We start from the raw sequence: 16,689 nt of genomic DNA, 5'->3' as shown, positions 1-16,689 counted from the left end.
ACTCAGCAAGCCTGGGGGCGTCCCACAGGTGTGTTCAGGCACGTGGACAGCCCAAGGTGTGGCATGCGGCAGGGCTCAGGGAACCATGCACTCTGGTTCCCAGCAGAGTGACAAGCCCACCTCCACTGGGAAGGCGAGGCCACTGCTTTAAAAAACTTCCCAGCAACTGAAAAGAAATTACATTCATAATCCTACCACCCAAACATAGCTATTTATGTTTTTCTGTGGTTCCTCTCAGTCTTTATCTATTTGTATACAATCATTGTACTTGTACAATTTCTTGCTCTATTTTTTCCCTCAGCATAATATCACCAAAAATTTTTTTTCTTTTAACTGAGGATGTCATGTTTCATTGAATTGCGTACTCATATATCCCTATTGTTGGGCATTTGGGTTTTTTTCCCAGCTTTTAAACCATTACAAATTTATTGCCATAAAACAAATTTCTTCCCATAATATCCCACTTTCTTTTGAATTGATCCTTTCAGATCAATTCCCAGGAAGGGGATGACTAGGCTGACATTTGTAGGTATCTTCTTGACAGCCTCACTTTCATGGGACGGTGTTAATCAACCAGTATGACCTATAACATAGGAACATTCCTATTTGCCTGTAGTGTTGTCAGCCCTGGGTCATTTTTTTTTTTTTTTTAAGATTTGATTTATTTATTCATGAGAGACACAAAGAGAGGGGCAGAGACATAGACAGAGGGAAAAGCGGGCTCCCTGTGGGGAACCTGATGCAGGACTTAATCCCAGGACCCCAGGATCACAACCTGAGCTGAAGGCAGATGCTCAACCACTGAGCCACCCAGGCGTCCCTCTGGGTCATTTGTTTTAAAGTAAGATTCAGTATTTATTGACCTTTATAGTCATAAAATGATTCTTTGTTGTCATTTTTATTTTGATAAAATTAAAGAATTTTGTTCTTTAATTGCTGGGGAAATTGTCTGCTTCTCCCTGTTTGTAAACCCTAGGGGTCAGGATCTGGGATGGTCTTGAGATGTTCCTGTTCCTCCCAGCAAGGCCCATGGTCAGCAACAGTTACGTGACCTCTTCTAGTGAGCTGTCACCATCCATGCCACCAGTGTGACTTGCATGAGCTGCCATGCTTGTTCGGTTCTATCTATTCATAGTTTCTTTGTTTCCTTTTCTTTAAAGCTGTCTCATTGTTCTCAAGGTGCTTGTCTATGCAATACTAGCAACTGCTAAGGCTGTACTGAAGCCATATGTGCCAGGAGGGTCCTCCCCAAGAGGGAGGACTCCTGAGAGAGAAGGGCTTTTCATGGGTTTCTGTGTTTGAACTTGGTGATCCCTATTGGGCTGATCAGCAGCCTTTGGGCCCCCAGTCTTCATGGTGCCCTAATAGGTTAATGGGTCTGCCCAATGCTTAAGCATGAGTATTGGTGCCTGCCTATTCAGTTGAAATTGCAGGTTTTGTGGATGGGTTCACCCCAATCCCACTGCCCCTCTCAGCAACTGTTGTCTGGTGCAGGGCATGCTCTTGCTTAAGCCCCCTTTAGCTATTGTTACTCCATCCATGACCTTAGTGGCAGCTGCCTCTGGTCAGGGCTGTTGAAGGCAAGGATGGAAAGGATTTGGTTTTTCCATATAAGTTGACTTCTGTATAGCATAAAGAATATTTTCAAAGTCTCAGTACATCAACTCATGTCATATGTGGAGCTTGCTCTGAAAAATGTTAAGTTAGCCTCAGAAGGGTTGGACAGGCCTCCCATCCAGGCTCCTGATGGCCCTGGGGCCTCCTGGACTCCAGGATAATGGGAAGCAATCCCCAGGCAATTGCATATACCACAGAATGGCCTGGCAGGATGCCCCAAGGGATCAGCAGGGCTTCCTAGCACCCCAGATTGAGTGCAGCTCCCTGGGCCCGAGCAGCTCCAGCAGGATCCTTCCCAAATCACTGCCTACGCAGATCGTTTCAGTATGGGTGCACAGTGAGTCTGAAAAGCGTTTCCAGCAGGCAGAGCAACCGGGGAGGAGGAAGATCAGCTTAGCAGGAAGGGGACTGGTCCTGGGGATGCTGAGAGGAGAGCAGAAGAGGCTCCAACTCTTAGAATTTGCTTTTGACCTTTAAGCTGAAGAGGTTTGGGATATGAGAGGAGAGAAATTTGGGAGGAAACAGGGTGCTCCAGGGAAGAGGCTTTGGGGCTGAGAAATCCTGGGGAAAAACTATGGGGGAGAAAAATGAACAAAACCTTGAGGAGAGCTATGTGGGTGTCCCCAGCCTGGATGTCCAGACTTGGACATTTACCCCTGTGGGCCTCCCCCCTTTCCAGGGCTCTGGGGGAGATTCTGAGGACCACTGTAGCTATTATTCCCTTCTTTATCCAGAGGAGACCATGTCTTACCCACTCTCCTGCCCAGATCACGCCTTCAAACAGAGTGGCTGATTATTGCCTCCCAAAGTCCTCACCCAGCCTGGGCCTTCATGTCAGTGTCTTTGAGTGACAGGACACATCCAGATGTATTAGAATCTCATGAGATTCTTTAATACTTATGTAGCCTTCTATTTAAGGTAGGAAGGGTAGGATGTGCCTGAGGCCACAACCTAACAGGACCCAGCAGGAAGTACAGGAAACAAGGGCCAGGCAGGGTTCTGTGTTGCAGAGGGGGCGGGGTGGGGAGGTGGGGGTGGGGATTTAAACATTTGCACCAGCCTCCAGACAGGTCCCTTGCAGATGCCAAGGCGTCATTTCTCTATGATACAGACTATTCTATATTATGCTGATATTTTTAATGCTTTTCTCCCTTTGTTCCTTTATCCGCCTACCTTCTATTGAATGCCTTTGTTACACAAGGTGCTGTGGAAGCAAAGATAACCTAGCTAGGGAGAGAGAAGGACAGGTAACAATAGTGTGGTGTGATGAGGGCTTGAATGTGGCTGAACAGGGATGTCAGAGGACTGCGCAATGCTCGGGGTGGCTTTGAGCTTTTCCTTTTCACACCAACTTGGCCTTTATAATGTGGACACAGCGGGGAGAAATACACATGGTGGATGGGGGCTGAGAAGATCTGGCTCCAAATCCTGGTTCTATGACTTACTGTGTGACCTTGGGCAAGTCACTTGCTCTCTAGGGGGCCTCAGTTTCTCATCTGGAAAATCAGGACAGAAGTTCCATCCACCCACTGGGGTAGATAGGAGTCTTGAGTGAGAGAATGCTTGGGGAAGCACAGTGCACAGGTGACAAATGTAGAATAAACTTGGAATCGAATGCCCTTCTAGCACTGTCACGCCTAACAATGATATGGTGTGTGACATTTACTTCCAGGACTTTATCAAGGGTCTCCTAGCACTTGTCCAAATCTACAGCAAGAACCGCCCCCCCACCTTCCCAGGGGGCAATAGGCTCGGTTTTCTCCTCATTCCTATTTTTTTTAAACTCTTTTTTAAAAAAAGATGTGTTTAGTTATTTGAGAGAAAGAAAGAGCACGCATGAGCAGGGGGAGGGACAGAGGGAGAGAGAGAAGCAGGCTCCCTGCTGAGTTCAGAGCCCAATGCAGGGTTCAATCCTACCACCCCAAGATCCTGACCTGAGGAGAAATCAAGTTGGACACTTAACCAACTGAGCCACTGAGGTTCCCCATCCTCATTCCTGTTTTGCAAGAAGAAAAGCCAGGTCCTGGAACTCTCACGTGCAGCGCCCCAAGGGGAAGTTTGGGTCTGTGTCAGGGAAGGATTGGGACCACCACCGTCTGGCCCTTTGATCAAGGCCCACAGAGCAAACTCAGGGTTACTCCTTCAGCAGCTGAGAGGGGGCTCTAGTTTCTAGCACCTGCTCAGGGGGAAGATGACTTCACCCATGAGACACATGGAAAAGTAGTGCCCCAGCCTCATCTCAAACACCAAGGCAGCCACTGCAGGCTGCACCCAGCTGACTGAGTAGGGGACAGCGAGGCGCTAACGGATGGCATGTTCACAGGCGCCACCTCACTTCGCTCTCTCTTCACCCATTTGCCACGTCCCCCACCTTCTCTAAATAGTTACTCAGCGTCTATTATGTGGTAGACACTAGACATAAAGATGAGGACCTGATTCATGGCTCCTGCCCTTGAGAAACTCACACCCCAGCGGGAACAGAGGCTTCTGACATGCATCTGTCTGCCACAGGTAGACATTTTTAACCTATTTGGCAGATGACTGATGACTGAGGTGGAGAGTGTTGCGCTAGTCAGTGACAGAACCAGCATGCTGGCAGGTGTGCACCTCAGCCCTGAGGCCGGCCACCGCACAGGGACTTACTGCCACAGACACACCTTGTGCTCCTCCTCATCCCTGTGCCTTTGCTGGCGCTGTTTTCCTTGCTGCCTCCATCCAGACCCTCCCCAAGCCTCACTGCATTCCCAGCACCTTCTCCCACTGTGTCAGCCCACACTAACCACATGTGACAAACAATAACATCATGGCGGGAGCCCCTGCTGGTGGAGTGCTGGCCTGTGCTGGGTCACTGGGCTGAGTGCCTTCCTTATTGCACCGACTCATTTGCTCTTCGGAACGAGGTGAGCACGTAGACATTCTCATGACCCCCAGTCCCTGACAGAGTTAGTGCAGCTCATCTCCAGTCTACACATTCACCTGAGAAGACAATGTTGGACTGTGACCAGGGCCTGGACATGTCCTTCACTGCACACCCCCCTACTCGGAGATCTTGCATGGCCACTTCCCCTCCTGTGGGCCTTGGTTTCCTCATCTGTTATGGAAGAACTGCCAGGTGATGATGGTCATTATGAGGGAGGGCGGCTGAGGGAGATTGTGGAGTCTCCCCCTGCCCCCATGGAAATTTACTGGTAATTTCTTATTATGATGGAATATATACAGAAGTAGAAAGAATAACATAAGGAACCCTCATATGCCCATCACCCAGCTTCAAATGATTACCATTTTGCCAGTCTTGTTTTATGTAAAATTCCTATGCCCACACCTGCCCCCACTCCAACTGTTTGTTTGCTGGAATATTTTAGAGCAAATCTCAGATATCCTGTCACTTTACACATAAATACTGTAGTGTGCATCTCTAACTGATGACAGTTTTTAAAAACATGCCCATTGTGTATGTATTACACCTGGCGGAAATATCCAGCCAAGGCCTCGGGACCACCGAGGGTGTGTCCACTCCAGTCCATATGTTTTTCTGATAGACCCAGAGATACCTTCTTATGGTTGTTTTATTTGAATTAGCTTCCAAATGAGGTCTACATACTGCATCTGGTTCTTTGGCCTCTTCTATCTCATTTCCTATAGCAGTTCTCCTTCCCCTTCTTCTTTGGTGCCATTGATTTGTTGGAAAAACTAGGTCATTTGTTCCATTGATTGTCTCACAGCCTGGATTTGGCTTATTCCTTCCTCATGCTTGTTAGTTAACTTGTTCCTCTATGTCTCTTATTTCCTCTAAACTAATAGATCTAAATGAGATACTCTCCATATTGGCTCTGTTCAATAGAAATATAATATGAACCACATATGTGATTTTACATTTTCTAGTAGCCACAGTGAATAAGAAGTAAAAAGAAAGAGGTAAATCAATTTTGTAATATTTTTTATTTAATCCAATATATACAAAATATTATCATTTTAACATGTAATCGATAAAAAATCATTAATGAGACATTTTACATTCTTTTTTCCATATTCCATCTTCAAAGCCCAGTGTGCATTTTTTAAAGATTTTGTTTATTTATTCATGAGAGACACACAGAGAGGCAGAGACATAGGCAGAGGGAGAAGCAGAGGGAGAAACAGGCTCCCTGTGGGGAGCCTGATGTGGGACTTGATCCCAGGACCCCAAGATCATGACCTGAGCCAAAGGCAGACACTCAACCACTGAGCCACCCAGGTGTCCTGCCCAGTGTGTATTTTACACTTACAGCACATTGACTTCATTCTCAATGTAATGGTTAGCATGAAATACAATCCTATCAAAACAATAAAGTTGTGTTTACAGGAAAACTTTTTACACCACTTCAGTTTTTGAACTAAAATGACTTCAAATGAAATAAAAATTTAAATTCAGTTCCTGGGTTGCATTAGCCATATTTCAGATGCTTAGTAGCCATGTGTGACTATTGACTACTATATTGGAGAATGTTCCTAGTGGACATTTCCATCACTACAGAAAATTCTGTTGGATAGCACTGAAGAGGCTTCAGCAGATGTAGGTATGAAATACCTCATAGGTGTTGCTGTATATTTTCCTGTTGTATCCCATCATGTCCAGTTGTTGTGTTTTTCATGGTGCTGGGATTGATTAGTGGGTCCATGGGTGCTTTTGGATATTTTTAAAGAAAGGAGAAAAGGAAATTTCAGTGCTCTTTGTTTAGAATGAACTAGGTGGCAGGGAATGAGTGATTCCCCAAACTGGGACAGAAGCCATTCTGGCCATATAAAGAATCATCTGAGGACACTCAGTCTGATATAGTGGTTGAAAGTCATTCTGCCTGGATTTGAATCCTGACTGCCACTTACTAGCTCCATGACCTTGGGCAAGTCAGTTAACCTCACTGAGCCTCTGGGTTGTCTTTTTTTTTCTTTTTCTCTTCTCTTCTCTTCTCTTCTCTTCTCTTCCTTCTCTTCTCTTCTCTTTCTTTCTTTCTTTCTTTCTTTCTTTCTTCTTTCTTTCTCTTTCTTTCTCTTTTTTTCTTTCTTTCTTATTCATTTATTTATTCATGAGAGATAGGCAGAGACATAAGCAGAGGGAAGAGCAGGTCTCCTGCAGGGAACCCAATGTGAGAGTCAGTCCCCAAACCCCAGGATCACGTGAGCCAAAGGCAAACACTCAACCACTGAGCCACCTAGGTGTCCGTGAGCCTCTGTTTTTTCAACTGTGAGATAGGAAAATGCTAGTACTTAGCTTATAAGGTATTGCAATGGTTAAATGAGATAATGTGCCTAAGGCACACATAATGCACAGAGTAAATATTCAATGGTATGAATTACTAGTATTATGTTATTGTTGTAAAATTATAGGTTCCAAGGTTTGGGGGTTAGAGAATCTAATTGGTTAGGGTCTGTGGTAGGACCTGGGATCTGCATTTTAAACAAGTTCTCCAGGTGATCCTAAGTTCTTGGAACCTCCTGGCCCACATCCCTTCCCAATGTCTTTCCCTGGGATGACCCTTGGCTCTATCTCAGCCCCAAAGAAGCACATCCTGGCGGGATACCCTAGTGTCCATCAGAGGACAAACAAGCCCAGTAAGGTTGCCAGATTCAGCAAATAAAAATCCCCTATTTTATCTGGCAATCCCAGATCCCTAATTCAGTTACAAATGTAAACTAGTATTTACAGGGGAGGTGGTTTTTTGCTCTGTGGGCCTCTATTCCTGCCATATCTACCATAAGGTTTAAGTGTGAAGTGTGAGGACAAAAGTAGCATTTTCAGGTTTTTTAGATGGGTCTAGAATCCATGCCTAGATTCTCTTGAGCTTGGAAGGCCATCTTTTGTAAAATGAAAGGGCTTTAGGAGCCATTTTACTCAATCTGTTCATTTTGCAGGTAGGGAAACTAAGATCTGCCTGGGAACGGGGGTGGGGTGAGGGGGGGAGTTGGGGAGTGAGTTGTCCGAGATCAGTGGCAAAGTCGGTTCCTGGTGCTGACTGGACAGGGGCCCCCAGAGATGGGGAAGGATATCCTGCCATATGCCCAGATGGTGGGGGATCAGGTTCAGGAGCTGCCACCCATGACCTGGCCTCCTGGCCTCCTAACACACGGAGCTGACGGTGCCTGGCCCCCACCCCACACTGGTGTCTTGCAGGGTGTCAGGAGGAGAGCTCTTCGACTTCCTGGCCCAGAAGGAGTCTCTGAGTGAGGAGGAGGCCACCAGCTTCATCAAGCAGATCCTGGACGGGGTGAACTACCTTCATGCCAAGAAAATTGCTCACTTTGATCTCAAGGTCAGTGAAGGAATGAGGGAGAAGAATCATTTTAGGAAGACTGGACCAATCCCTTCTGACATCGCTGCCAGGAAGGGCTCGGTGCCCATTTGGCCGTCTTCCCTTGTCTTGCCATGGAAAACTCTGAGCTCCTGGGAAAGAAATGAGGCCACAGAAAGCATCCCTCTCCTCAGTTTCATTTCACACATCAGGCTTTCTTCACACAGGAGCTGACTGCAAGAAGCTTCTCACTCAGACCACAGATACCTTATCTCTTTCAGGCAGCAGGTGGGGTGTAATTTTTAAATAGTAGACCAGTGACAGGAAACTTGAAACCAAACACATTTCACAAGACTGGACTCTTCAGTAACCAAGAACTAACTTGTCAGGGGGCAGAAGTGGAAGTGTTGGGGTGAGGACTGCTGAGGTTGGCTGGCTCTCCAGGCCCCACACAGCCTCTGGCACCCCTGGCCCAGAGGTCATCAGTCTTGGATCGCAGGAACCGCTGGCTGTCCTCTCTGTTCCCATCCCCTACTGTGGCCACAAAACTGCTTCTAAGGGCCACTGATCATTTGTGGTAACTGGTATTCAGTGTCAAGAAAGTTCACTGTGACCACGTAGGACCTCATAAAGCAAGAGTGTGGTCAAAGTGGAAGGATAAGTTCCCATGGTAACTGAGCTCAGTTTAGTAGACTGATGAGCCTTTCCAGATACCCGAAGTATAAAGATCCTCTAACTGGTGATCGGAGGGACCTATTTATTGGGGTGAAGACCCACACATTTTTCTATCTAGAAATTCCTGTTGTGTTTCAAGCATTGTGCCAGGTATCACTACAGATACAAAAATCAACTGAGGCTCTGTCTGGGCTCAGTTCCTCTTTTCTAGGAAACCTAACATAGGGGACAGAAAAGAATGATCAACAACTCTAAGTGCTGCAGTAGAAGGAAGTATAGGGGAGCTGGGGAGCTCAGAGGAGGGGGCATCTAAGTCAGACTGCAGTATCTGAGAGGGCTTCCTGGAAGAGATGATCTTTGAGTTGAGTTTCAAACGACTGGTAGAAGTTATCAAAGGGGAAGGATCTTCTAAGGGACAGAGGCTAGCAGTGTACATGGTCCCAAAATTGCACAATGTATTCAGGGAAGTACAGGCAAAGTGGCAATGTTCTGAATGGCTGGAGAGCAAGCCAGGAGGAGAGCAGAAGGCAGATACAAGGGCGTGAGAGCTAAACCAAAGAGGTTGAACTTTACCCTAAGGGATAAGGGCTGGGTGTGTGTGTGTGTGTGGGGGGCATGTCAAGTGATCAGGGAGGTGAGGCAAGCAGATGTGTGTTTCAGAAGGATCCTTCTGGCTGGAAGGATGGATAGAGCGGGGACACTTGGAGGCTGGGGCCCAGCTGGGAGGCCAGTGCAGTAATGAGGATGAGACATGGAAAGTGCCAAACTAAAGAGGGGACAGATTGAGGATCTACTACAGGGTTGATCTGAGGTTTTGATTAGGTGCCTAATTAGTGGTGAAGGATGAGGAAGAGGGCAGAGTCCAAGATGACAGCCAAGTTATGACTTGGGGGCACCAGCCCAGAGAGGGCATGGCATGCCCGTGGTCTTACAGCAAAGGCATCAGGCAGTGGGCTCAGTTCTTTTTTTAAAAAAATATTTTATTTATTTATTGATGAGAGACAGAGAGAGAGGCAGAGACATAGGCAGAGGGAGAAACAGAGGGAGAAGCAGGCTCCCTGTGGGGAGCCTGATGTGAGATTTGATCCTGGGACTCCAGGATCACGCCCTGAGCCAAAGGCAGACGCACAACCACTGAGCCACCCAGGCATCCCAATGTAGGCTCAGTTCTTGCCATGGACCCCGCCCCAGCTCTTACTCTGCCCCATGGGGTGACTTGCTGTGATTCCCCTCAGAGAGGTCCTTCCTCCTTATGCTGATTGTCACAGTATTTTGAATTCCTCCAACAGAAGACACCTTGTAGCATTTCACACAGGAATCAGGGGTAAAACTTGGGAGTCATTGAGGAGGAGGTGGCCTGAGCTGACCTTTGGACCTCGGAGTGGTAGTGCACCAAGCAGAAAGTGGTCTACCTGGATTGCACTTGTGTCTCCTTCCTGACAGTACAATTGAAAGTTAACTTGTCATTTTCTGTGTCTTTACTGGCTCCAGGAGACTGGCTTCAAAATAGTCTCCTTTGTCTTTTCTCTACGAAGTCTGGTAGAGGTAGGAGGAGTTGTAATCCCATAGATGCTATGATGGCAGCAGGTTCATGCTGTTTAGTTTGCTTGTATGGCCACTGTGGTTGTGGGGAATGCTGGCTTGGAGGTGGCCACGTCGAGGTTTGATCTTCATCCTGCTATATCCCAGGATACAAATGAACCTCAGCCTTTCAACTTTAATGCAAATAATAATAGCTACTTGGTTAAAGAGAAGCAGCATTACATGCCAAATACCAGATAGTGCTCTGTGATAGTACCTGCTATTGTTATTTCCCCTCCCAGAATAGAGGAAAAGCAAACACAACTCTTGTTACAGTATTTTGGGCCCATTAGACTAGGATAACAGTCCTGCTAGTGCAGTTCTCAGTTGCCCAGCAGAGAGCTGAGATTGCTTGCTGCTGGGGCATGTCCGGCTCCTGGGCTCAGTCTGGTTGCTTTCCACGACCTGGAGATAGTCTGGGTTTTCCCCAGATGTGTGTAGGGGGAGGATGCTGCTAACCCCCATCTTGTCCTCCTATCCTTAGAGTTGTGCAGACTCTGAGCCTTCTGACCTCTGCCTGCCCACCCATCTGTGGTCTCTTGGCCCAGGCCCTGCTGAGCAACTTCAGGAAGTGATGAGTAGCTGCATTACCTCATGATTGGGTAGATACTTCCTGGAGCCAGAATGTGGATATGCATGCCCCTGGCTGGAACTTTCCACCAGCTGGAGGGGATGATATAGAAAGTCCAGCTGGTAGTTTGGGGTGGGAGGAGTTCTTGGTTCCATGTTTCCCACCATATAAAAATCATTTTACATGAATATATTTTTCTTCCCGATTTTCATTCTCTATGAGGTGCCTCTGCTTTCCTCAATTCTTGTATTCTGTTACCCATCACCAAGTGAGTCAGGCTAGCCTTGCTGTCCCAGGGACACAGCCACCCTGTTGTCTCCATGCCCCTACCTGTTCTCCATGCTCATCTTCCAGCTTGAAGGAGCAGGTGATGGAGGAGGGGCAGCGCTCACCTGCCTCTGAATATGAATGACTTCTCTTGGGACACTACCTGTTAAGCTCTTCCTATGTTCAGTCACTCTGCTAGAGAGGTGAGGCCCTGTCCCTGTTTTTTTTTTTTTTTTTTTTTAAGATTTTATTCATTTATTTGACAGAGAGAGCAAGAGCGAGAGCACACAGCAGGCAGAGGAGAGGGAGAAGCAGGCCCCCAGCTGAGCAGGGAGCCCAATGCAGGGCTCCACCCCAGGACCCCAGGATCATGACCCGAGCCAAAGGCAGACACTTCACCAACTGAGCCACCCATGTGCCCCCCCATCCCTGCCTTTGACATGCTCCTAGCTTGTGGCATAGGGCAGATAAATGGACAAATTAATGTATAATAAGCAATCTTGGTAAAACAGATCGTGGTATGCTGCAGCCCAGATATCTAGGATGGGTCCTTGTCATCTGTAGGATAAACGAACCCATTGTCAGCATGGTGTTCAGGCTTTTCATACACTACCTTAGCCCTGATTCTGACCTCATCCACCTTTCCCCACTCCAAAATGCTAGCTCCAGGCAATCAGATGACAGATACATGTTCTGGCCTCTTTCCTCTTCTGTTCATGCTATTCCCATCCAGGAAACTGCTGTTCTTCCCTTTCTCTGTCCAGGGGTTCCTTCTCGCCCCTCCTTCTAGGCCCAGCAGAAACACCATTTCCTCTGGGAAGCCTTTCCTATCCCTGCTACCTCCCAAAGCATAACTAAGAATGAACCTGCCTTTCTGCTTATGTTGCTCTTTGTACAGTCTTCTGCTGAGAATATCTATCACCATCAATCACTTTTTTTTCTAAGATGTTATGTATTTATTCATGAGAGACACACAGAGAGAGGCAGAGACATAGGCAGAGGGAGAAGCAGGGTCCCTGATGTGAGAGGAGTCTGATGTGAGATTTGATCCCAGGACCCCGGGATCAAGACCTGAGCCGAAAGCAGAGGCTCAATTGAATGAATGAGTAAATGAGTGAATGAATGCTTTGGTAAGACCAAATGCGTGCATGGATGGCAAAGCCCTTTCATGTCACCTGGTAAATGCAAAAGAGGTTACAGGCAGGTTTGCATCCTGTGATGTGAACATTTATTGAGGGACTCTTGTATGCCCAGAAGTAGAGTGTCAAATATCAGTGTGATATGGTACTGGCTTCCAAGGGCCCACTGTCTACTAGGAGATGGCCATGGTAAGACGCAGTAGGGAGGCCACCTGAAATGAAACTGAAAATGAAATGAAAGCGAAGCATGACCCTCACCAACAAATGCTCACTTCCAGGGAGTAAGCCTTCTCCCTCAGCAGAGGGAATACCATGCCAGTGTGTTGTAAATACATCACAGAAAGGCCATTGATGTGGGTAGATGATGTTGCTGCGTATTACATGGATGGAAGGAACACTGGGGCTGACTGCCTCTCCGTACTAGGTAGCACCCAATGTGGGCTTCAGTACCACCCAGGGACCACACCCTGGTATGCCATCCCAACACACAAATAAAGGCCTTGTAGAGGGCGGTTTTGTGTTTATTTTGCATTTGAGAATTTCCCTTCTGAGTATTATTTCTGAGCTGCAATTTGAGAAATCAAAAATGGAAGGTCATCCTCAGGTCTGACTGGTATTTTCAGCAAAGAGAACAAGCCATGAAGATTGAAATTATATGCAAGCTAGGAACCCAGAACTCTCATGAGGTTTTTTGGTTTATATAAATAGTATTACAAAGTGAATTTCTGAACAAAGTACCTCGAAAATCCAAATTCCTCTATGCCCTGATCATCCTTTCAATTATTTTTATGTTCATGACATGATGGGGTCTGTTTGTCAAGCTTTCATAGGAATAATGCCCTTATACTTTAAATGTTTATGGCACTTTTTGTAATACAGCATGCTTATACAGTTGTTGTCTCATTTGATCCTTATGGTCACCCATTGAGGTATAAGATATTGTCCTTTTTCTTGCACACAAGGCAACTGAGATTCAGAGAGGTTAAATAACTTGTCCAAGATCACACAGGTATTAAATGACAGAGCTGGGCCTTCAACTTAGCCAATGAGGAAACACAAAGTCAAGTTGTGTGCTACCAGCTTTTCTTTCCCCAGGTTCTGACAGTGTAGATTTCTTACTTCCTTGGGCCGTGCCTCTGACACATAGTTAATCCAAAGATCTGTGCTGTGCCATGCACGTCTCCTTCACACAGTTAATTTCTCATCTGGTTACATTGTTTTTTCTTTCTCATAAGTTATTCCTTATTTTTTTAATGTATATTTAATCGGTTGCTATAAAATGTGCATGTATTTGAAAGTAGAATTTATAAGAATAAGACTGTTTCCAGACTAAAACCTGGCAGCATGAAGCAAAGGTAAGACAGGGGAGAGATTTAACTGCCAGGATAGGATGGGGTGAGATTGTGAAGGTCCAGGGCAGACCAAAGAGTCTGCATAGGTAGTCACAACCATGGAAGACTTTTCCCCTCAAAATTATTTATTATGAAAACATTTCAGAACATTTAAAGAAATTGGAGGAATACAATGGACGCCATTAGACCTTCTGCCTAGATTCAACATGTAAGCTCATTGCTTTACCTCTTTCTCTCTTTAAAAAAGAAAAAAATATATTTATATTTCTATAAAAGTATTTTTATATACATATATACCTATGCATTGAAAGAAAATTGTAGCCTCCTGACACTTCACTCTCAGCACTTCTGTAGGCATCTCCCAAGATTAAGGTCAGTCTCCTACCGACCTACCACCATTATCACACTTAAGGAAATTAACAATAATTGGTGGAAGACCTTTAATAAATGAATACACATGATTCCATTTCTGACTTTGAAAGAAAATTCTGGTAGGCAGAGATGATAGATAGGAGAGAGTAGAATAGTTGGAGGAAATGATAAGAACTTGGGAAAGAGATGACCCAATGGCTCCCCTTAGCATTTTTTAAAAAGATTTTTATTTATTTATTCATGAGAGACACAGAAAGAGGGAGAGAAGCAGAAACACAGGCAGAAGGAGAAGCAGGCTTCATGCAAGGAGTCCGATATGGGACTCGATCCTGGGACTCCAGGATCACCCCCTGGGCCGAAGGCAGGCACTAAACTGCTGAGCCACCCACGGATCCCTCCCCTTAGCATTTTTTAAGTGAGGATAGTCTTTTATGCTATTATAAAAAGTAATAACCTGCTTGCCTGAGGTTCTGTGCAGTAGTATTCTGGTAACAGCCAGATGGCCAGGAAACAAGTGTATGTACACACACACACACACACACACACACACACACACAAATTTACCATGAATTTTATGATATAAAGATTTGTAACACAACTTATAAACAATAAAAAAACAAAAAAACTGTTATCCTTTTTATTGTAAATTCCAGAGAGCCAATTGTTTCTCATACAACATTTTCTTTGGTTTTTGCCAAACCCTTGTATCAATAGCCAACCTATGGATGTGGTTGACACCTGACTGTAGTTCTGACAAAAATATTGGTTGATATTTTTGTCTACATTAACAAGTAAGGTGAAAATGATACAATGAAGACGTGTGTTAGAACTTTGCTCATTTGTCAATGACAGAATGACTTCTTTGCTGAGTTGGATAATAGTTTCTGTATACTGAAAAAATATGTCCTTCATTTCTGTGCTAATCACACAACAATGGCTACATATACAGCACCCTTTTACATTTAATCTGCATTATTAAGTGATCTTCTCCAGCACTTTTCAAGTCTAGAATCAAGAAGATAATAAATCAGGTCCCGATCTGTAGCATCTGCCAGTTTCCATGGTGTCAATACAGCCACCATGGCCAATTTCAAGGTACCAACATGCCACTGACCAGAGTTTAGAAGAGGAGTGCAGGGATCCCTGGGTGGCGCAGTGGTTTGGCGCCTGCCTTTGGCCCAGGGCGTGATCCTGGAGACCCGGGAGGCTCCCTGCATGGAGCCTGCTTCTCCCTCTGCCTGTGTCTCTGCCTCTCTCTCTCTGTGACTATCATAAATAAATAAAAAATAAAAATAAAAAAAAGAAGAGGAGTGCAGTAGCACACCATTATTTAATATTTCTCCAATACAGAGATAAGGGGCAGAAATCACCTCAAGAGTATAAAATATGATTTAATAAATGAGGAAGCAATGAGTTTTTTTTTATTTATTTGTTTTTTTTTTAAGATTTTATTTATTTATTCATGAGAGACACAGAAAGAGAGAGAGGGAGAGACACACAGGCAGAGGGAGAAGTAGGCTCCATGCAGGGAGCCCAATGTGGGACTCGATCCCAGAACTCCAGGATCAGGCCCTGTGCTGAAGGCAGGCGCTAAACTGCTGAGCCACCCAGGCGTCCCAGCAATGAGTTTTAAGGATTGTTTTTAATATAACTTATTTCAATATCAGTTTATATAATTTAATATTAATATTAATATTAATATTAATATAATTATGTAGCTCCCTTAAAAACCAGCTCACAAAATTCCTGGTCTGTCATGAACCAGTAGGCACCAAGCTCCAGTACCTCCCTGGCTCTCAGAGACTTTGCACACAAAACAAGAGCGTTTTGTAACCAGGATAGTGTTATATGCAGGCTGCTGTCAACAGTGTCGTAATAACAATGGCAGCCAACGGTTATTGAGCACCTCTTAAGCGAGCAGGCTCTTGTCTCAATGCTGTATGTATGTTTACCCATTTAATACATGCAACCACCCTGTGAGGGAAGTTCTGCGGTCATACCCATTTTATAGAAAGAGGAGGTTACTTGAGGGCTCCTAGGGCTTCATTGTGTCTCCTCAGAACCCCTTACCGTACTAATATTGCCATTTTGTGGATGAGGGGCCAAGGCTCAGAGAGGTGAGTCACTTGCCAAGAGCCACACAGCTAGTGCAGGGCAGAGTGGATTCAAACCTGTGTCTGTCAGATGCCTGAGAGGATCCTCTTCAGCACTGGTTTCCCAAATATGGCCCAGTGTGCTTCTGACTTCCTTGGAGAGCTTGCTTTACAAAAGCAATACTGGAGCCTCACTCCTGGTGAGTTGATTTCGTCAGTTTGGTTTTTTTTTTTTAAGATTATTTATTTATTTATTTATTTGAGAGAGAGAGAGAGAGAGAGAGAACATACAAGCGAGGAGAGGAGCAGAGGGAGAAGCAGACTCCCTGCTGAACGTGAAGCCCAATGCGGGGCTCAATCCCAGGACCCTTAGACCATGACCTGAGCCAAAGGCAGACTCTTAACTGACTGAGCCACCTAGGTGCCCCCAGTTTGGCATTTTTAACAGTCCCCAGGGGATTCCAGTGGGCAACTAGCTCAGAAACGAACCCCTAAAGCATAGCTTGGGGACTCAGAATGTCTTGACTCAGGCCCAGGTTCCTCACTGGTTAGGTGGGGGCACCAACCCATCCACAGCTTAGTGGCTCTGAGGATCTAATGAGGTGATAAGTGGGGAAAGCCCACCACAAGTGCTAGTTTAACACAGACCATAGAGCCAACGTTGCTGATTGGCCCAAGGCTGAAAGCCAGTGGTCCTGGATGTCCTTAAAAGTGAATTTTTATTTCTCTCCATGCCACAGGAGCCTAGAGACAGAG

General features: G+C 45.6%; 1 protein-coding gene across 7 annotated transcripts in view; it reads left to right on the top strand.

Moving 5' to 3' along the window:
- Window positions 1-16,689, top strand: part of DAPK2 (death associated protein kinase 2) — a 124,732-nt gene that overhangs the window by 73,168 nt on the left and 34,875 nt on the right. For 6 of the 7 annotated variants that reach the window (XM_049104435.1, XM_025472556.3, XM_025472554.3 and 3 more), the window contains exon 4: window positions 7,766-7,904. The exons of the other annotated variant lie outside the window; for it this stretch is intronic. In XM_049104435.1, the coding sequence (XP_048960392.1) occupies window positions 7,766-7,904 (139 nt within the window). The remainder of the gene's footprint in view (window positions 1-7,765; window positions 7,905-16,689) is intronic. 7 annotated transcript variants of the gene reach the window in all.

The sequence above is a fragment of the Canis lupus genome, chromosome 30 (assembly GCF_003254725.2).
Source record: "Canis lupus dingo isolate Sandy chromosome 30, ASM325472v2, whole genome shotgun sequence".
NCBI lineage: Eukaryota > Metazoa > Chordata > Mammalia > Carnivora > Canidae > Canis > Canis lupus.
The sequence above is the reverse complement of the archived record's forward strand: the minus strand, read 5'-3'. Positions and strand labels throughout refer to the sequence as shown.